Consider the following 20,676-nt stretch of genomic DNA (forward strand, 5'->3'; position numbering starts at 1 on the left):
AATAAATAAAGACAGAAAAGAAAAAGTGGAGAAAGTGTCGGGGTGCGGCGACTCAGCGGGGCGCCCCGCGCGCAAGGGCAGGGAGCAGCCCGAGCACACCGCCTCCCCTGGGGCTCCCGCGGACACTTCTGCCCACCCCAGGACTCGCCCAGCCGGGTAACCAGCCGCGGGGCCTCCCCTCGCCTCCCCTCCCCTCCCCTCGCATGGCCTCTCCCCCGCGACCCCTCCCCCGCTGGCCGGCAGAAGTGAAGCCGCAACACGAGCTCCGGGCGCAGGCGGCAGAGTGGGCGGCGCGCGGGCTGGCCATGGTGCGGGCCGCGGGAGCGCGGGGCCGGATCCGGCCGTGCGGGCGGCGCCGGAGGTGCGGACGGGGCGCGCTGCTGGCCTGCGCCGCCTGGGCCGCGGGCTGGGTGCTGGCGGCCGCGCTGCTGCTCCGCGCGCACCCGGACGTCCTCTCCGAGCGCTGCACGGACGAGAAGAGCCGGCGCATCCTGGCCGCGCTGGTAGGTCCCGCTGCCGCACTGCCCCCCAACGCGCTCTCGGGTCTCTGGGTGGGACACGGTGCGTGGAATTCCGGACGCGTCACATACCGGTCTCCCGCACTGTGCCCTGTGGGCTGATTCCTCTGTGGGCACGCGGGGGTGTTTCTCCTCACATCACCAAAATTGGTCCTTTGTCCCGAGAGTCTGGCTGCCGGACTGCTGTTCCACTTGCCCGTGAGCCCGCGCTCCTAAAGAAAGTTTGCGGGGCGGCTCCGAGTCTCCTGAAATCCCCTCGGTGGCCACGTCCCCTGTTGGGGCAGCAGGGTCGGGGCGCTGGGCCGGGTGCGGGCTAAGATGCCTCTGGGGTCCCCGTTCTCCGGCTCAGGCTCGGTTCTGTGATCCAACCTGGACTTCCCGACCCCGAGCCCGCGCCGGATGCAGACGGCTACCAGGACCCCTGCCTCCTGCGCCCCAGGTGGCGCTCACGCTAGGCGACTGGGGGATCCCAGGCAGATCGCGCTCCCAGGGAGGGGTTGGGACCCGCGGACCCTGATCCTGCGGTGGTGACTGAAGTCTCTGTCCCCCCAGGGGAGGGCCTGGCTGCTCCTCAGCTGGGTGGGGCCGTGAGTGGAGAAGGAGACGCTGGGCTAGCAGTCTGCACGCACCGGGGGCATCAGTGGCTTCCCGAATGTGAGCTGCTCCTTAGTTGGCTTGGTTCAGAACACGATACGCATTAGGAGACTTAACAAGGAAGAAATCCCCGAAGGGAAATTAGCAAGAAAGGTGAAGATAGCAGCTCCTAAGGTTCTGTTGACTTTTGACGTGTTTCTTCACTCCTCCAACAGTGAACTTCTAAGTATTTGAGGTGAAAAGTGGTCTGTTTTCTAAAAAATATCTTCAAGAAACCCATGGAAAGTTTCCATCCAATTGCTTACATATGGGTGGGCCTTTGAGATGGTAGGATTTCAAAACGGGGTACCATAAAGGTTTTCAACTACATGTACCTTTTTGTTTTTTAATAAAAAGTGAGATTGGAAAAATTTTAAGAAACGAGTGAAAGGTACAAGCTACAACAAATCATGTTTCCTAATTGAGTTTGACATGTGTCATCATGAATTGATCATCATGGAAGTGAGACATTTATTATTGATTCCCTCCAGCCTGTCTGTCTAGCTATCGATCTATCTATCATCCATGCACTTCTGCGTGCTTGCTTCTATTCGCCCTGTCGTCCACCCTCTGTTACACTTAAGTTCTCTCAAATTTTCTTGAATGTGCATGAGCTCATTAATTTTTTTAGTAACTCATCTAAAACCCTCTTTTATTTTGGGGAGACTGATAGACTATTTATAATAAACAAAGATTAATAGTTTAGCCAGGATGGGATACTTCTGTTTACAAAAAATATACTGATCTTTTAAAGTAACACATGAACTCCATTTTTTTTTTTTCATTTATTTACCTTTGGTTAAGTGGAGGGAGGGATGGGGTGGGCAGCCTCATGGAAACAAAATAGCTTCATATCATTTAAGAAACTGTTAATCATAACTTTCCCAGCATTTCAGCTCATAAATTAAAACCAGTTCTGATTAGAGGGTCCACCATTGTGGTGCCAGGGGCACCCATTCAGGGTCGTTTTAAGTCTGACATGAAGCTGAACAGGTGAGTCCTGCTTCTGAAGGCTCTCTCCTTTCTGATCACTGAAATGACCTGAAATACCAGGTCTGTCTTCCTGAGGCTCATCAGCTGTTGTCTCAGTGAACTGACTTTTCGGGGAGTGTCATTTGGGCACCGGCATGTCTGAAGCCATGATTTCTCCCCCATGCCCGGATGTGGCTGTCTCTCCCTTCCTTCCTGCCACATCCCTTTCTACCTTCTCCATTCTGACTCAGTGATGTGAGCCCCGGACAGCACCCTGGGCCCCTTTCACCTGGGGCGCTTCGCACATGCCCCAGGTTTGAATAAGACCCTGGCCTGCACACCCCAATGGCTGGGCGCTGGCAAGCCAGTGGAGGCTGGCTCTGCGGCCTCCCAGGACTCGGGCTGAATCAGGCTTCTGTCTCTGGGCTCCCCAAGCACTTTCCATTCATCCAGCCTGGCTTTTATCCTTAACAATAAAACTGGCTGTGAGTCTCCTGACCGGCCTCCATGCTCTCATTAGCTTTCCCTCTGAACTCCAGAGCACAGAAGGACAGCAGAGCTAAGCCAAAGGGGGCCTTCTCTTGCTCCTGTGCAGGCAGTGGAGTGCTGGGCAAGGCCGGGCGTGTTCCCAGGCCCTCAGTGCACAGGGCCGTCGCTGGCCTGCCTGAGGGGAGTCTAGCTAAAGCTGCGGGGGGGGGGGGGGGGGGGAGCCAGGCCTGCTGCTAGCTCCAAGCCCACCCACCTCCACAGGGAGCCCACTATACTCCCTGGTCTTGGAAGAACCAACTGGACTTGTTCGTGTTCCAGAGCCAAACCCTGGGTCTGAGAGCTTTGGATTTTTCTAGGCCGACTGCGGGACTCCTCTCTCCTGCGGCCTTCTGGCACAAGGCATCACACGCCATCCTTGACTTCCCCGTGAGGGTTCTGCCACCCTACTGGTCCAGAGGGCCATGCCAGGTGCCAGGAGGCCGTCCAGGCTGAGAAGCCTCGGGCCGCGCTCAATAACTCACGAGCCTGGCTTCCTTGAGGCAGGCATAGCTCTTCACGCAGCAGCGGAGAGGGCTGGGCCGTGGGTGCCTGTCATTTCTCTGGGCAGGCACAGCACTAAGCGGTTTTACTCACAGCCTTGCGTTTAATCCCCCGCAATGCCCTCCGGGAGGCATGTGCTTAGACTACCCCCATTCCGCAGATGGTGAAACCCAGTCCCAGAGGGGTTGGGTCACTTGCCCTGACTCACGTAGTGTGTGTGGAGCCCTGTGCTGTCTGATAGGAGAGACCCCATGACCAAGAGTGGCTTCTTTGGTAATGAAAGCCATCAGGAACAACTGGGTATACTTAACCCTCCGCGGCATATCACTTTCAAAGAGTCTCAAAACCATTTCCACAGATTCTTTTATTCAGAGGCTTCATTTCCTTTTGGTGAGTTAGATTTGATGTGATTTCATTTCGTTGCCTACATTCGGAGTTCCCTTTTAATAGGACAGGCTTGTGTCTCTTTGCTCCGATGGAAACCCAGAGCCACAGGGAGACCCTTGATGGCAGAGAACAACTGTTCTCCCGAGGGCGCTGGCTGTGTTGGTAATGGACATTATCTGAGCCGTCCAGGGTCTGGAAGGGGTACCCGGCAGACCGGCCAGATGCTCTGAGGTTCTATGATGCACGGCGTTGTTGCTGGGGTAGGAACACTGTCATGTAGCATGATGGTGGTTAACCACGTAGGAACTTCACGCTCCTTTAAAAAAAGAAACAAACACACTAAAGAAAACCCAGACCTTAGGCATGACCTCTGAGACCCGGTGAACCGTTTCCCAAACCTGAGTGGACAGGCTTTGTTTTGGCCTGAGAAGTGTGATGCACACCGGAGAGATTCTAAGCGGCGAGCACTAAGAATGCTTCCCCGGAGCTGGGCATGCTGAAGAAGTATGTTTACACGTCACACACAACCTCTAGGAAACACAAACGCACTGTGAGTTCAATTACTGAGAAAATGCCACTTCACTACATTGAGACTTTCGTGTGAGTGTGTGTGTGTGTGTGTTGTGTGTGTGTTTTAAACCCTGATACCAGGGATTTTGCGTGCACACACATGTGGGTACAGAGATGTACCTGTCTTCACACGGGTGGTTGGGACCTCCCTACCTGCAGAGAAAAGTGATTTTAAAAAATGAGTTAAAGTAAATAAACTACTTTTCTTTTAGGTTAAAAAATAGCTACTTCAGTAGGCTCTACCGCTAATAAAATAATTTCACGACAGTCTCTAAGACAATGTTAATTAGTTTGCAACCTCGTAATTTATACTTTAAGTTCGCGGTTGTTTAAGTGCTAGAGTAAGCCCGTCTCTGTGTTTAGTAAACATACACACATGCAGGAGACCCGGCAGACGCACTCTAACATTGGTGACCAGAATAGCCGGGATGGACGAAGTTTCCGTTCTACGTAACAGGCGTAGGAACTGAAATGCTCCAAACCCTCCACCCTGCAGGAAGATAACAGAGAGCAGCTGTGTGATAACTGTATCACATGTGCTTTGCTGACTATAAACGGCCTCTCATGATCGATGAGGTCACGGACTCCACCGGGGCACCTCGCTCTGATTCCTGTCCTTCCTGATGCCTCACACCGCATCCCTTAGGCCTCCATCTGCTGATCTTCAGAAAACAGCCAACATGAATGCTCCCGTCCAAAATCAATAGGCCATAGGCCACATTCAATGATTAGACCACTGTTCAAGATGTCTTGCCACTCCTGTCCGGAACTGCTTTCCCAATTGGCAGGGGCACATCTTCTGTCGGTTTCAATCTGATTTGGATCTGATTCCCTCAATGCAGTGCAGGCTCGTCAGGAAGGCTGAGCGGCGGGAGCCCGCAAGAGGGAGGACAGCACCAGGGACTCCGCTGCCTCCTTCAGTGACAGCTGGGGCAGGGGGCTTCCCCACAGGCAGGTGGGGCTGCCTCAGGGGGAGACATAGGAATGGCGTTTTTTGATAGGACGCTTCAGTGTGTCACACACAGGCCCATGCTCTGACCTCGCTCTCCACGCACTGACCAGGTCCGGTTCCCTGAACGCCCTGGGCTACTTGGTGACGTCAGGTCTTTGCAAGGCCATGTCCTGCAATGGAACCGCTTTCACCCTCCTTGTCTGTTAGGCAGACTGGCAATTTGTCTTTCAAAACTGAGCTCAGAGACCTCTTTCCAGGAACAAGTCTCTCTGCCCCCCACCCCCGAATTCTAATGACCAGGGCTGGAAGAAACTAGCCTCCCCTGAGATGACCAGATCCCCTGCACCCAGGACCTTGGTTGACCGTCACAGGTCTCCCATGACACAGCATTATCAACCAACATCACAGACTTGAAAACCAGCCACACACCTAGTGAGGGGCCAAGCCCAGCGGCCACCCGGGTCCTCCCGAACCAGGTAGGTCAGACGTGCTCTTACCTTGCTGTCGTGGGTTTCCAAGGCAGCCACCTCTGTTCTGTGAACTCCGGAGACTGGACCCTGGAGCTAGGTGGTGGCTCAGCCCACAGATGGCTGGACTAAGTTCAGAAAGTGGCGTTGTTAACTGGAAGGTGGCCTGGTGTGGCTGAGGAGCGAGACATTGCCTGGGGCCATTGCTCTAGCAGGTCCCTCACTGGGCCTGGCTGGACCATCTTCTTAGGGATGACTACAGTGTGGAAGTGGTGAGGTCACCAGGTCCCCTCGTGTGGCACCCTTCAAAAGGACCCCTGAAATTTAGGAGGAATGCCCCATGCGGGGGCTCCTGGATGCCTTCCTCACCACGACCAGGAACCAAACACTCCCTGTGGGTCCACAATTTATTCCATGTGGTTCCTCTCTTCTGAAGGGCGTCCCCGGTGCTGTGCTGTCCTGGTCCTGCAGGCACAGCGGCCACGAGGCCTGTTCTAATGCCTGTTTCCGGAGGCCATGAGTTCCCTGAGGCCTGTGGAGCCTGCAGGCCACACCCACAGAAGGGCCAGGGCTGTGGCCTGGTCTCCCCACCTCTGCAGAGGTGAGTTAGCTGTCCTCTTTGCTGGAGGCTTCAAAGCTCTCCGGTGACCCTACCACCTGGCCGCACCTCTCAGTAACAGGTGAGGACACAGAAAACCAGGCAGTAGAATACTTCCCTGCACTCCACCCTTGCATCACAGGTCGGGGACCTCCTTCTTGCCTTGGGGTGTTTTGATCCCGAGGACCTTGTCCTGGGCCTGACTGAGGAGCATAAAATGGGATGTTTTAAAGTTGTTTACTTCATTACGCAAGGACCCAAAGAGGCTGTGTGGTTCACACGCAGCTGGGTCCCTCCCAGGGGCTGGTTAGTGGGGTGGTGAGCGCAGAGACCAGCCTGGGCCCCTTTCCTGCACCCTACTCCCCGGCGCCCCGCGTTGTGACCAACTGTCCCTTCCTTCCAGTGCCAGGACTACCGGGGCGGGGCGCTGGCTGGCGACCTCTGTGAGGACTTGTGCGTGGCGGGGACGCTGCGGTACTGGCGCTGCCTGTACTACGAGAGGGGCAAGAAGGTGCTGCAGGCAGACTGGCGCGGCCGCCCGGTCGTCCTCAAGTCCAAGGAGGAGGCCTTCGCCAGCTTCCGGCCGCCCGGCCTGCTGGAGGACCCGGCCGAGGATGCAGCCTGGGGCTTCCCGGACGCAGAGCTGCTTCTGCTGGCGGCCGGCGAGGTCAGGAGCGCGCTGGGCCTGGAGCTGCCGGCCGGCCGCCTGGGGCCACTGTGGCCAGGGCGCCAGGGCCCGCGCGGCCGCAGCCAGCTGGCCAGCCTGTGGGCACTGCTGCAGCAGGAGGAGTTCGTCCTGCTGGTCACGCTGCAGGGTCTCAGCCCGCACACCCCGCCCGTGCTGGGCTCCTGTGGCCACTTCTATGCTGTGGAGCACCTGGCAGCTGGCAGCCCCGGGCACAGTGCGCTCTTCCCGCTGGACGGGGCCCGCCGGGGCCATGCCCGGGCCGTTGGGGCCATGGCGCTCAGCTTCCTGGACCTGGTGCGGCACTTCGACCATGACTTCCCCCACCGCCTACACCTCTGCGACATTAAGCCGGAGAACTTTGCCATCAGGAGGGACTTCACGGTGAGTGTCCCCGGGCAGGGCGGCTGCATCGTATGGCCACAGAATTTTTGGGTTGTCCAGGGGATTATAAATGAGAGCATTTCTGAAATCCTGGGAAACAAGGTAATATTAGGCGGCCTGCTGGGCGGGACAACCCCACCCAGCCCTGTCCTGGAGAATTCAAAGGACAGGTGCCCCTATCCCCAGCCCAGGAGGGACTGCAGTGAAAGCTCGGGACAGCAGGAGCCCAGGGCCGGGGAGGTGAGGGTGTCCTTCCTGAGGGGTGTTCTGGTTTTCCCTGGAAACTAGCTCTTGCTGATGGCAGAAAGCAGCCTTTCGGGGTGAGGGGACCACAGAGGACCACAAGGACAATGGCCTCTGGGGGCTTTGGACAGTGACTCAATTGGAGGATGCTGTCTTCAAACTGAACAGGCCCGTGACAATGAGCAACGTGTTCTAACACTTTCTTCGTGGAGCTTCTAGTTAGCTTCCCTTCCGTGGCTAAGACGTCTAGAGGGGTGGCTGGTGTTTGGGTGCCTTCCTCTAGGGACCAGCCTTCCCTGGGGGGACACATCGGCCTCTGCACTGCTCTGGGCGAGGCTGGCACAGTTTAGTTCCTCTCTGGTGTCTAAGGAACGGAGTCATGAGGAGCAGCGGCAGCAGGAGGGATGCCATGTGTCTTTAGAAAACAATCTCTGCCCACCGCCTCCTGGCTAGGCTAAAACCCATTGTCACAATAACACCGTCGCCTGGGGTGACTCCTCTATGGCCACGAGTCACTCCTGACATTGCAAGTGCTGGCTGTGAAGGGCCACTTCTGTGGGCCGGTCACTGTGGGGGACCGGCTCATAGTGGACAATGTTCTCACCCCGGTTAACCTCGAAGGGGCACGATGGGGTGACTCTCCCTTGTCCTTTCTAGGCAGACGCTGGAATGAAGTTTGAGGATGGTGCGAGTCAGGTCCCGCCACGCAGGGAGAATGTTGAGGTTCTCCTGGCACAGTTGAAGAGGCTCCTGCAGGTTTTCCTGGTTTGTTTAGTCACCATTCCCATGTTCGGGGCTTCCAGTTAGGCTCACAATCCATCCTATGCCACACACAAAAATGAAAAAAAAAAAATCAATCCACCTAGCCCTCTGGGGAGATGCGAAGGCAACCATCAGAAAGGGCAGAAAGAGCAATTGCCAGGAGCTGGAGTTCCGTCTGGGGCCCAGGGGAAGCCAGAAACTATGGGGCAAAGAGAAAGGTCCCCTCGCCCCAGCAATACACCGGGAGAGCGCTAGATCGTTAGCATACCCTGATGCTTTGTTCGTCTATTAGCCGGTGCACATGATGAAGTGAACTATTTATTTATTTTTTCTAAATAATGAGACAGGGAAAACTGATTAAAATGATAATTTCTGGTTGCTGTGCCTCAGTTAATAATTAGGCAAAGCTCTTAACAAGGAAAAAAGTTTCTCGTTCTATTTTTCCCCCTTATTCTCCCCATATTTTGAAATAAATTATTTTCCCTCCTCGTTTCCCTGAAGATTCTCTCCCAAGAGACTCTGTTGCCTTCAGCATCCATCCTGAATGAGAAACCAAAACAAAGGAGCCCTTCCTGGGGATGCAGCAGTGGGGGGTGAGGGGCAGGGAGGGTGATGTTTTGACGTTGACCTGTGAAGGTTTGTGGAATGGCCAAACACTCCTCCTCAAATATGTCACGTCTTTTAATAGCTTTTTAATACCTAGAAGCTAGAAGCTGCTCAATTTGGGCTGACTCCAGGTTTTCATAGGTTTCAGCTCATCTTTTTCTTTTTGTTCTTTTTCTTCTTCTTTTTCTTTTTTTAATTCAGGTGGTGAAGGGAAATCTGCATAAATTAGATGTTACTCTTGCTCTGGTTTAAAAGCCTCTTTGGTTTGAAGCCAAGGAGATAAATCTGGACTTCCAGGTGTCCCAGTCCTTGTGCCGAATTAGGCTCTGCACGCATCAATCCTAATTCAAGAACGTTTATGCTGTCATCTCCCCCGTGCGTCCATCCAACCAGTCTGTTGTAAATCAGTTGACTTGGGTGACAGGTGCCATAAGTAGACAATTTAGGTACCACTGTCCCACCCACAGACCTGCCTCTTGAATGGAGTTTCCCTTTATTGCTTATGTTCATGGGTGTGGGGAAATAAATCATCTGTGCTCTGTGATCCTGACCCTTGAAGGTCAGAGACCAAAGTGGTAAAACAAGAAGGCAGGGGTCAACTCATTTTTAAGACATTTCAGAGCCTGGCCTGTGGTGGCACAGTGGACAAAGCGTCACTCTGGAACATTGAGGTCACAGGTTGGAAACCCTGGGTTTGCCTGGTCAAGGCACCTGCAGCAAGCCATCGATGAACAACTAAAGTTGATACTTCTCACTCCATTCTGCTTCTGTAAAATCAATAAGTCAAATCTTAAAAAAAAAAAAAAAGACAGTTCAGAGATGCTACTTTTAAAACTGAGACACATTGAGAGGTGAAAAGGACGCTTCTCCTTAGAGTCCCAAATCCTAGACTTTCACTAACGACAGCGAAGGTCCCTCCGGCAGCAAAGAGCTTTGCAATAGAATCCGTTCCAGTTGCTTGTGTAACACAGCCCACGTTTCTTTCCCAGCATGCCCTGGGCTTGGCCACTGGCCACGGAGCTCTGTGCCCCCCCCCCACTGTGCCACCTGCCCTCACACGAGACGGAAGGCTGCCCGGGCTCCCTCTGACCCCCTGTGCCACCTGCCCTCACACGAGACGGAAGGCTGCCCGGGCTCCCTCTGACTCCCTGTGCCACCTGCCCTCACACGAGACGGAAGGCTGCCCGGGCTCCCTCTGGCCCCCTGTGCCACCTGCCCTCACACGAGACGGAAGGCTGCCCGGGCTCCCTCTGACCCCCTGTGCCACCTGCCCTCACACGAGACGGAAGGCTGCCCGGGCTCCCTCTGGCCCCCTGTGCCACCTGCCCTCACACGAGACGGAAGGCTGCCCGGGCTCCCTCTGGCCCCCTGTGCCACCTGCCCTCACACGAGACGGAAGGCTGCCCAGGCTGCCTCGGTGCTGAGCCCGGGCCTCTCTAATCTCCCTTGCTGTCTCCTTACAGGTGGTGGCCATCGATGTGGACATGGCCTTTTTTGAACCTAAAATGAAAGAAATCCTCGAGCAGAACTGCACGGGAGACGAAGACTGCAATTTCTTTGACTGCTTTTCGAAGTGCGACCTGCGAGTCAGCAAGTGCGGGGCTCAGAGAGTCAACAGCAACCTGCAGGTGAGCGCTGGGGGGACGGCTCTCGGCCGCTAGCCGCTGGCGCTCAGCTCCTGTCCGCGGAGACCAGCGCCCTTCCTGTGCCCCCCGGGGTGTGCCGAGAGGGTGGGGACGGTGGGAGACAGGCGGCCAGCCCTTCTCTGTTGTCTGCCCCCCTGGGCTTGTTGGTCGGGGAGGCCATGAGCCCAAGGGATGCAGCTCCCAGCACAGTCAGCCTGGGCTCCCCAATCCCACTGCAACAGGGGCTTCGCTAGCTGTTCTCTCTGGGTCTGCTTTCTGCATATACACAAACACGCGCGCCTGCACACGCACACATGCTCCCAATGACGAGTAAGAATGAAAAGACTGCAAAGCAGCCCCTGAAAAACTGGTCATACTAGAGAGGATGGACACACATCGCAGCCCGCACAGGCGAGGGGGTCAGGGCCAGCAGGCGGGGCGACACAGAGCAAGAGAACATGGGTCTCGAGTCCCAGAATCAGTGGTAAATAGGAATCAATGCTGGGTCTGGGTTTCCGGGTCGGGTCCAGAGTCGGGGAGGTCCCAAATGCAGAGCTCTACGCCCCGTGAGTGGGAGCTCTCTTCCATGGGCAGAAGTGGCCTCCTCTAGCTGGGCAGCCCGGCAGGCAGGTGGCCTTCAGAGGCTCCTCTGCCCCAGCTTTTTCCCTTCCTGTGGACACATCTTTGCTGGGTCTGTGGTCAATCATTTCACCGCAGCTGTGGGAACAAGATGATTTTCACGAGAGTATCAGCCACCTGCGACCTCCTCCCACAAAGTGGAAACATGACCACCTGCCCTTGGCCACCTAATGAGAGAGGGAGGTCCCCATCCTTGATCCAGGCTGGGGTAAAAGGAGGTTGGCAGTTGTTCGTATGGAAAATAAGGCAACCACAAACAAATCATCATACCAGAACAAACTCTGTTTCACGTGCTCACAACCGTCAACCTACTTTTGTTTCACCCTTCTTGGAAAGGACTCTTACAGATTCATTAGGAGGCAAGTGGGGCCCTTATCCCTTACCTCTAAGGCTCTGACAGTGTCTCTGGCCCCGCAGAGCTTCTTTGCCATGGTTTCCCTGCATCCGTGAATGTGGGGCACCCGCCACGCCCAGCCCTCCCGGCTTCAGGATGACTTGGAAGGGCCAGAGGAAGGATTCCAGCCTCAGACATTTACTTTCTCAGTTCAATGGACGTGTCGTTCCTGAGAATGCCCCTCAATAAATCTCTGCACACAGACCTCTCTCTTAGAGTCGGCTCCCCAGGAAACCCAACCTCAGCAAGAGATGAAGATCCTCAAGATATAAGGAGCTTCTACAATTGAACATGAAAGAGGCCAACATTCTGATAGGCATGTGGGTAAAGGATATCAACTTAACCATTCACTGGAAAGGAAGCAGAAATGACTTCCAACCTGCCTGATAAGTACAGTGCAAATTAAACCTTTTCACACATCTGTTGACAAGAACAAAAGACAACCCGCATGTTGGCACGTGCGTGGGGGGTACGAGCGTTCTCATCATATGTTGCTGTGCGTGTGTAAGCCGGTGCCATTTTTATGGGGCCAATCTAGCAAGATCTATCAAAACAAAAAGTACATCTACCCCTTGGCCCAGAAATGCCATTTCTAGAAATTTAGTCACACATAAAAATGATGTATATGCAAGCTATTTATTGCAGCATTGTTTAGAACAGCAAAACTTAATAAACAACCTACATTTCCCTTGATAAGGAACTAGTTTAATAACTATGACACGTCCACACATCTGAGATGCAGCCATTAGGACTAAGGGGATATCCTGATAAGACTCAGTTTGGAAGGCTCTCCCTGAAACTTGGACCAGTGGGGATGGGAGCCGTAGAACAGTGCGTGGAAAATACCGCCGTTTACAGAATTGCGTGCACAGCCTTGTGTGTGCACAGACTGTCTCTGGAAGGATGTTCAAGGAGGTGGCTGGCTCTCAGAGCCTGAGCTCAGGGTCTGGCAGTCAGGACTGGGACGGAGACTAAGACTACAGTCTGTCTTTTGGGATATTTTACATCTTTGCACATGGAAATTCATTATCAATCCCCCCAAAAAGAAAGAAGATAACTAGTTCTGAGAAAGAACCCTCGCCCTTACAGGCACCAGGAGACAGACGTGAGCATTGTTTCTGGTGAAGCAGCAGCTTACAAGATGGAGAGGCGCTTGTTCAGTGAGGCTAATATAAAGCGTGCTATAGAACAATGGGGCAGTGTGAGCATCGCCCTCCCAGTCCCAGTCTCCCAACAGAGAGGGAAGGGGAAGCTGCACAGCAAACAGCCGGTGGAGACTGAGTATTTACACAGATCTCCAGCATTGGTGTCTTCCGTGCCCTCTTCCAAGGAAAGGCTGTGAGGTAATGGTTTCATTTGCACTTCTGCCCTGAAAACAAACCGTCGCCAAGGCTCCTGCAAAGAACTGCATCTCTCCTGCGCTCGCTTCCAATATACCATTTTCCCATGAGCCTCCAGATGCTGTCACATTTGCATACTACTTCCCACCAGCATGTAATTGGACCCGCAGGACACCCTGTCCTGGGTATCACTATTATTGTGACCATTGATGGCTAAGAAGGCCCAGCCACAGGGATGTGGTGACAGAGCCAGGTCGCTGTCTTCAGATCTGCTGAGGGGCTGCTCCTTACGTAGCAGGTGTTGCCTGTGACTTCCTGCTCTGCCTTTGGAAAGGTAATCAGCCCTGTGTGAAGTGTCACCCAGAACTTCCCCACCTCGAAGGCCAGGAGTGGGATTTCCTACCCGATGTGAAGTTTCTTTGTGGGGCTGAGTAATTTGAGTTCCAGAAGGGAAGGCACCTACTAGAGGACCCTCCCTGAAGGCGCTTCGGGGGTAGGGAGCAAAGCTAAGGTCTGTGTCAGGGCCACCTGGCAGGCTCAAGGGCTCTCGGGTGGATTTGCTGTCCCGAATAAATGTCTCACTGTCCCTCCCCTCAGGTCGTCTGTGACAAAATATTCCGACACTGGTTCCCCTCCACCCTCAGAGGCTCCGCCGTATCTGTCCTGCTTCAGCGGCAACTGCGAGAGGCTGTGCGGGAATGTGCAGACCGGGGCAGCCCCCAGGGGACAGACCCCATGGTGTTCTGGAAGCTTCGGCAACTCCTCCAAGCTGCGCTGAGGGAACTGCAGGAGGCAGAGAAGTAGCCACTGCTGGCCTTTCCAATGCTCGTTCTGGAGGCATGACCTCTGCGTGCTTTTAGAGAGGTAACATTGTCACTGTGCAAACGAGTGGTCTCGAAGACACTCAGGCCTTCCAAAGTGTGCAGGGGCCCAATGCTGCTTCCACTGCTGTGACTGTGCCTCCTGTCCATCCCAGCCTGCTTCCATGTTTGGGGAGACCATCTGGCCTCTCATTGTCATCCCTTTGAACGTGACCTGCGGGAGGGAGGTGGGCACAGAGCCTCGGGCTGTTGGAGGGCCCTCTGTCCGAAACAGCACAAATCCCGGTGTGCAATTGCTCTCAAGAAGGTGCTTGTTCCCAGAACGATGCTTCCAGCTGTTAAGTGCACATTAGTGTGCACATAGGTGTGTTGCACATGTACATGGAAGTATGACAGCGTGTGCATGCACACACATGTGAGCACACATGCCTACGTGAGTGGGTGTGAGCAGGTGAGTGTGAGTGAGTAATGTGAGCAGGTGTGAGCAGGTGTGCGTGTGAGCCGGTGAGTGTGAGTGGTTACGTGTGTGAGGTGTGTGTGTTGTTGGTCAGGGCAAGGTGTTTTCTCCAGGGTGTCTTCTGGGACAGCTGGCCCAGTGGGCCAAGAACAGTGACCTGTCCCTTGGCACGAGACGCAATAAAAACACAAGCTGCACTATCAGGAAGTGTGGTTTGTGTGGCAGAGGGCACTGTGAGGGCAGACGGGTGTCAGGCGGGCTGACCCTAAATGACAGCCCTGCCTGCACCTGGGCTCGGAGCTAACCTGCCAGGTGACACACTGGCTCTGGGAAGGGAAGAGGTTTCTGCTCATTTCCACCAAAATGGAAACAAATGTTTCTGTTTATCATGGAAACTATGCAATATGTAATTACCCAGCACAATCGTGTTTCTATTGTGGAAAAGGGACAGTTTGATCCTTTTCCCTTTGTGTTTGACACCTCTCTCTCTCTCTCTCTCTCTCACACACACACACACACACACACACACACACACTCCTTTCCCATTCCACCCAGAGAATTGCATTTTCTTTTTTTTTTTTTTTTTTTTTGTATTTTTCTGAAGCTGGAAACGGGGAGAGACAGTCAGACAGACTCCCGCATGCGCCTGACTGGGATCCACCCGGCACGCCCACCAGGGGCGACGCTCTGCCCACCAAGGGGTGATGCTCTGCCCCTCCGGGGCGTCGCTCTGTCGCAACCAGAGCCACTCTAGCGCCTGGGGCAGAGGCCAAGGAGCCATCCCCAGTGCCCGGGCCATCTTTGCTCCAATGGAGCCTTGGCTGCGGGAGGGGAAGAGAGAGACAGAGAGGAAGGAGGGGGGGGGGTGGAGAAGCAAATGGGCGCTTCTCCTATGTGCCCTGGCCGGGAATCGAACCCGGGTCCCCCGTACACCAGGCCGACGCTCTACCGCTGAGCCAACGGCCAGGGCCGAGAATTGCATTTTCAATAGTGTTTCTTAAACTGTCTCTGGTGAATTTCAGTGCTTTTTTTTTATTATTATTTCAAACCCTTACAAAATGGTATTTTTATAGAATACAATAAACAAACACGGTCCTGTCAGTATTTAAGATTGTTACGGTGACTGACAAGCGAGCGTGTCCCTTGCTTATCTGATGGAGCAGCCTCCTTGCCATTTGGGAAAATGTCAGCCTTCGGGATGTTCACGTTTGGTTGTGATCCCCGCGCAGACGCCACCCTCCGAGATGCGTGGACAGGAACCCGGGCAGAGACAGCAAAGCGGGCTCAGTGAGCACGAGCTGATTTTCAGTTGCTTCCAAACTAAAGCAAGTAGTGCTTTCATTCACCTCTGGTTCCTCACCCAGGGCCCGTTCTCGTATTTTATCTCGGTAAGTTATAGACACAATTCCCTTGTGATGAAACCACCCAGCACGCGCACCCCATTGGGTGTGTTCGTTGGCAAGCATGAACCGCACAGCCTGGGCCATGAGCAGCTGACCGCGTCTTGCCTGAACTGCCCAACATCCTGGGGCAGTCGGCTGTCCTGACCACGTCCGCCACACGCCTACAGACGTTTTTCAGCCTTCTTCTTCACACTCTCACCTCCCAACAGGGCGTGAGTAGCGGGCAGTGGCTCCTGAATGAAATGGGTTGAGACAGAAACCCACGGGCAGTTTCTCCCCTGGTGGCCGGACCCCTGCTCCAGAACCACTTGGAATCTGCTTCAAAAAGCGGATTCCCAGGTCTAGAGTCAGGGTCTTTGGGGCCGAGGCTGCCCCTCAACCTGAGGGTCTTGGATGTACCCCAAAGTTGGAGAACATTGCTCCCTAGGTTTGGGCAAGTCCTTTTGCATTCTGTGTCTACAATGGTGGCCGGGGTGGAGAGGGACTCCCTCCAGCTCAGCATTATCACAGGACCACCCCCAGAACCGGATCTGTGCCGAGGGCAGCCACTGAGGGTGTGACGGTCTCCAGGGCCTCCTCCGCCCTTGGAGCGTCCTGTTCAAGTGTGCTAACGTCACAGACTTTGAGTGTGGGGAAAGTGAGCACTGAAGCTTTTAAGAGCAATTCAGATTTATTGTGTTTCTTTAGCAGTCATTTTGTGGAGATTTTTGTCCGTGGGGCCAGGCTCACACCCACATGGCTCTCTCCTCAAGGGGTCGATTTCTGCCGCAACAGATGAGGGAAGAAAAAAAAAGACCAAAAACCACATAAAGACATATTGTAGCTTGTTCTTGGAAGAGTGAAGTCAACGCACTGTTTTTGTTCTCGAGGTCAAATATATACAACACGAACGTGCCTGTTTTAAGGGAACAGCTCAGCGGCCCTGAGCACATTCCCACGGGGGGCAGCCCTCACCACCATCCACCTCCTGATCTTTTATCTCTTCCTGCCCCAGAGCTTTGTCCCCACCAAACATGAACTCCCCTGGTGCCTGGCGTCCACTCCTCTACGTCCTGTGTCTATGCATTTCACCCCTCTGTGTCCTCATCAAAGTGAAACCCTACAGTGTTCGTCCTCAGCGTCCAGCTCAGTTCACGGAGCTTCGTGTCCCCAAGGCTCCTCCGCGGGGCAGCGCGTACCAGCATGTCCTTCTCCTCTGTGCAGAACAGGCCCCCGTGGTGGGACACACCACCACCCTGTGAACTTCTTGCCGAGTCGCAGCTCACTTCCCTGGGGTTGGGACCAAAGACCTGTGTTCAGGTCCAATTCCACCTGAGGGCTATTGGCATAGAAACTGGGCAGGTCCCTGGACTCGGGCATAATCAGTTCCAGAGACATCTCAGTCATGTGTGTCCTCTGGCCAGCATGGGCAGCAAGTGTCCCTGGTGTCCCCACCTGCTTTGTTCCCTTCGGGTTCGGAACCCAGGGCCTCAGCCTCCCTGTACCCCACCCCCAGGAAGGATGTTAGGTAAGTCATGAATGGGAAACAGGCCCGCAGGATGGGTGGTGTATTACAATTCCATCTTTTTCATGTTAAAAGCAACGGAAATATAATTGGCGTGTCACATTGTGTAAGTTGATGGTATCCAACATGGTGACACTATTCATACATTTATATATTACGAGATGAGAACACTAGCTGACACCTCTATCACGTTATGTAACTGTGTCTTTTCTGGGGCAGGAACAATTAAGATCTAGTCTTTCGACATAAAATTTACCTTTTGTTAAAGAGAAAGCACACCTGTCTGTGTGTGTGGGTACACACATACGAAAATATCTGTATGTCAATCTCTGAAACCACACACACAAAACTACCAATGGAGAGTCTCTCTGAGACACAGATACTTACTGCATAAACTGTATTCTTCTGTGTTGTATATTTATGATTTTTTTTGGTAATAATCATCTTGGTCATTGAACATTAATATGGTATATATTTTATAAGTCAATGTTTTCAAAGTTCTCCAAGAATCCATTAGCAAAGTTTCCCGGGGAAACTCATCTTGAATTGTTCAATTTAATAAGATTACGGGCCAAGCCCTTGGAAGAGAATACAAGTCTATAAAAGCCAAGGTTATTTTTTGCTCCAGTCCTCAGTAGAGAGCTGTTCCGTGAGCTAGAGGAGCTGGAGAGCACAGTGATCCTGCTCTCACGCTCAGCGTGCGGGCTGCCCGTCTGGGAACAGCACTGGAGACACCCTGAGACTCGTCCTCAAGTCGGGGCCCGATGTCACGTTCTCTGAAACCTAGAATTTATCCTGGTGACTAGAGCCCCACATGAACACAGCCTCTATGACCAGCGACGCTCGCATTAAGGGGAAAAAGCATTACTTGGAACCCACTGCTCACTCGTGAAGCACTTTACTGTTTACTCAGATTCCAGGATGGAGCAAAAGTAGTAGGTCTTCAATTCTGAGCACACAAAACACCGAGTTTAACCCTGTATTATGATTTATTTTTATTAATTGTTGCATGGTTTATTATTGCAGGGTGGGGTGAAAGTCGGTTTACCGTCGTCTGTGTGGAAAATAATGTGATAATTAACAAATCATAACACTGGGATAAACTCTGTTTCCCGTGCTCACCGCGGGACACCTCGTTCACCCTGCCTCCTGCCCCCCCCACCCCGTCTGCTGATTAAATGCAGTTTGACTTCACTTCCGATATTGCCTTTTTTTTATGTTTTGCAGTTTTTTTGAAGAAATCTGTTTTATTTTTTAGCAAGTAAGCCATTTACCTACCAAACACAAATAGAGACAAATGACACGCCCTTGATCTGTCCGGGGCCCTAGATATTGAAGTGTTTTCTTCAGACTTCAAGGCCCTGGGAGGAAAAAACAGACATGGTGGTTGTTGAGAGCAGCTCTGTAAAACTTGGGACGGCCATGCACCTAAATCACTTTGGGGTGCTTGATCCTTTGTTTTGCTTTGGTTCAGGTGTGTGACTTCCCTGCTGGAGGTTACTTGAGAAAAGGTATTTAGCCCAAAGCAAGAAGAGCAGGGCTGCGTGTACCCCGGGGCTCCACCCGAGAGCCTTCCGGAGGAGGGGAGGCAGGACTCGGCAGGTGTGTGGGTGTGCAAACACCATGCAAACACCTCCGCTCTGGGCCGTGCCTTTGTTCTCCCATCCGTCTTTGTGACTCTGCTCTGCCAAAGCTTCCTGGGACTATAACAACCCACGGGGGGTGGGGAGGGGACAGAATGGGAGAACAGGAAACACCGTAGGGTGACTTGGAAAGTTTACAGCAGTGTGGGTGAAGACCTTGCTGCTTGAGGTCAACAGTGCAACTAATGTTTCAGGTCCTCGGTGAGGGGCTCAGAAGACAAGCTGTTCTGGCGGCTTCCCTGGGTCCCGGGGGGGGGGGGGCATAATCAGTTCTAATGTGGGCTGTCCCTGGAATAGGCAGGCTGAGATCCCCTGGGAAATGGTCAGTGCGGCCATCTTTTCTCTAGCTCCAGTCCGAAGATTAGAACAAGAGGCCCACTTTCAACGAAGACACAGCCAGGAGGTTTCAGCGCCTGGTCTCAGAGAATAAATAGCTGGAATGTGCTTGCTTTGGACAGAAACGCTGTGCTCTCAGCTGTTCATCAACTCCTGAGCCCACAGACCCATCCCTGAATGTCTGTCTCTCTATGAATGGTAGCGTTTCCTTAAAAAAAGAAACAGCTTGCACAGAAGTTGCAGAGAAAAAGTTAAGAAGTGAGAGGGCACTATTCGGGGGTGATGACACCCACAGAGAGGGTCGCTGTACTAATGCACGGGTGACGTGTATTAGCGTGGAAGCTGGACCCCGTTCACAGCGGGCCTGCCAAGCCCTACTGAGCGCACCGGTGAAGCCGATCGACCCGGAGCTTGCAGAGCACCCGTTGTTCTGGGGAGCTGAGGCCGCAGACACCTCCCTGACCCTCTTCCCACCTGGGAATTTTCCTTTGAAACACAAGCCCTCCATGTACAAGTGAGAGAATAAATCACATGGTCCCCCACTCCCACGCCCCTCCCGCCACCCCCAGCTGAAGAAGATGGCCCAGCCTCCCAAGCCCTGGCGCCAGGTGTTGTAGTTGTAGAGCTCTGCCTGGGTCTTTGTGACCCCTCACGCACTCAGTGACGCCCAGGCGCCGTGACCGTGCCAGGTGTGGGGCTCTGAGGGGAGTGTTTGCGCTCCTCTATAAAGCTCCTCATTGAGGCTGAACTTGGGAGCATGTGTGAGCACGCGTGTGTGTACACGGGCGTGTCTGTGCGTGTCCTTGTATGCGGTGCACCAGCTCGATGTTTGGAAGAAAAAGACAAGAAGTCCTCACGGGGCCACCGGGGGCGCCACGCCAGATCCCAGTGCTGTCGAGCACATTCTGCAGGTGAACTTTGGGGGCGGGCCTCCCAGGGGGGGTAAGAACAGAGTCACAGCTTTGCGGGTGAGGAGGGGGCAGGCTCTCCTGGCGCCCCGCCCCTGGACCAGGGGGCTGTGCTGTGCTGTCTAGTACAGCTGAAAAAGCTCTTCCTCCTCCGCTACCTTGCAGCCCCCCTAGCTGGTGGTCCAGACCCTCCTGCAGACTATTCTTCAGCCTCAGTGCCGGTGACCTGGAGAAGGAAGGGCTCAGTGGGGAAGGCGGGGCGGGCCAGGGTCCCCCTCTGCTGAGCCTGGAGAGGAGCACAGTGTGTCCCCAAGGCTGTGAACTGGGGTTCTGGCAGGAAAGCTGAGGGGGGAGGGGCAGCCCTAGAGGAAGAACGGAAGTTTTCATTGAACAGTAGAATCGCCTGAAACCTTTTTTACCGACTGCAAATAACTTCTAATACTGAGTGAATTGCTGAATTGGCCAGCCAACCCGTCCATCAGAAATCACGGCGAGGGAAAAGGAGGCCTTCGAACATACTCGGCAGGACAAGTCGCCAGAGGGGTTCTTGCCAAGTGGGCCTCATTCCTGGGGATGTGAGCTGGTCTAGCGGGAAGGGGGCGTGGTGGCTGAGAGCAGCTTCCTGCCTCTTGGGACATTCGCGGCCTCTCTATAAAACCCATCACGGAGAAAACCGGCTGATTTTACATCCACACGTCCTGCTGTTCTGTAGGCCCATTTTCCCAGCGAGATCATAGATGCCATGTAATTACCAATAGCTCAGTGTCAAGTCAGGAGGGAGTATTGATGTGAAGAAAGCA

At 53.9% G+C, this 20,676-nt stretch overlaps 1 protein-coding gene across 1 annotated transcript; it reads left to right on the forward strand.

Moving 5' to 3' along the window:
* The first annotated feature begins 283 nt into the window (after window positions 1-283).
* Window positions 284-14,551, forward strand: DIPK1C (divergent protein kinase domain 1C). The gene is made up of 4 exons (XM_066352735.1): window positions 284-503; window positions 6,530-7,195; window positions 10,270-10,434; window positions 13,402-14,551. The coding sequence occupies exons 1-4, from the start codon at window positions 306-308 to the stop codon at window positions 13,606-13,608; spliced, it is 1,236 nt and encodes a 411-aa protein (XP_066208832.1). The 5' UTR covers window positions 284-305; the 3' UTR covers window positions 13,609-14,551.
* The last annotated feature ends 6,125 nt before the right edge of the window (window positions 14,552-20,676 follow it).

The sequence above is a fragment of the Saccopteryx leptura genome, chromosome 11 (assembly GCF_036850995.1).
Source record: "Saccopteryx leptura isolate mSacLep1 chromosome 11, mSacLep1_pri_phased_curated, whole genome shotgun sequence".
NCBI classification, from domain to species: Eukaryota; Metazoa; Chordata; class Mammalia; order Chiroptera; family Emballonuridae; genus Saccopteryx; species Saccopteryx leptura.

Coding starts and splice junctions, on each gene's coding strand:
- DIPK1C (XM_066352735.1), top strand. CDS start 306: ATGGTGCGGGCCGCGGGAGCGCGGGGCCGGATCCGGCCGTGCGGGCGG. Junction 504..6,529: donor GGCGCATCCTGGCCGCGCTG/GTAGGTCCCGCT, acceptor CCTTCCTTCCAG/TGCCAGGACTACCGGGGCGG. Junction 10,435..13,401: donor GAGTCAACAGCAACCTGCAG/GTGAGCGCTGGG, acceptor CCCTCCCCTCAG/GTCGTCTGTGACAAAATATT.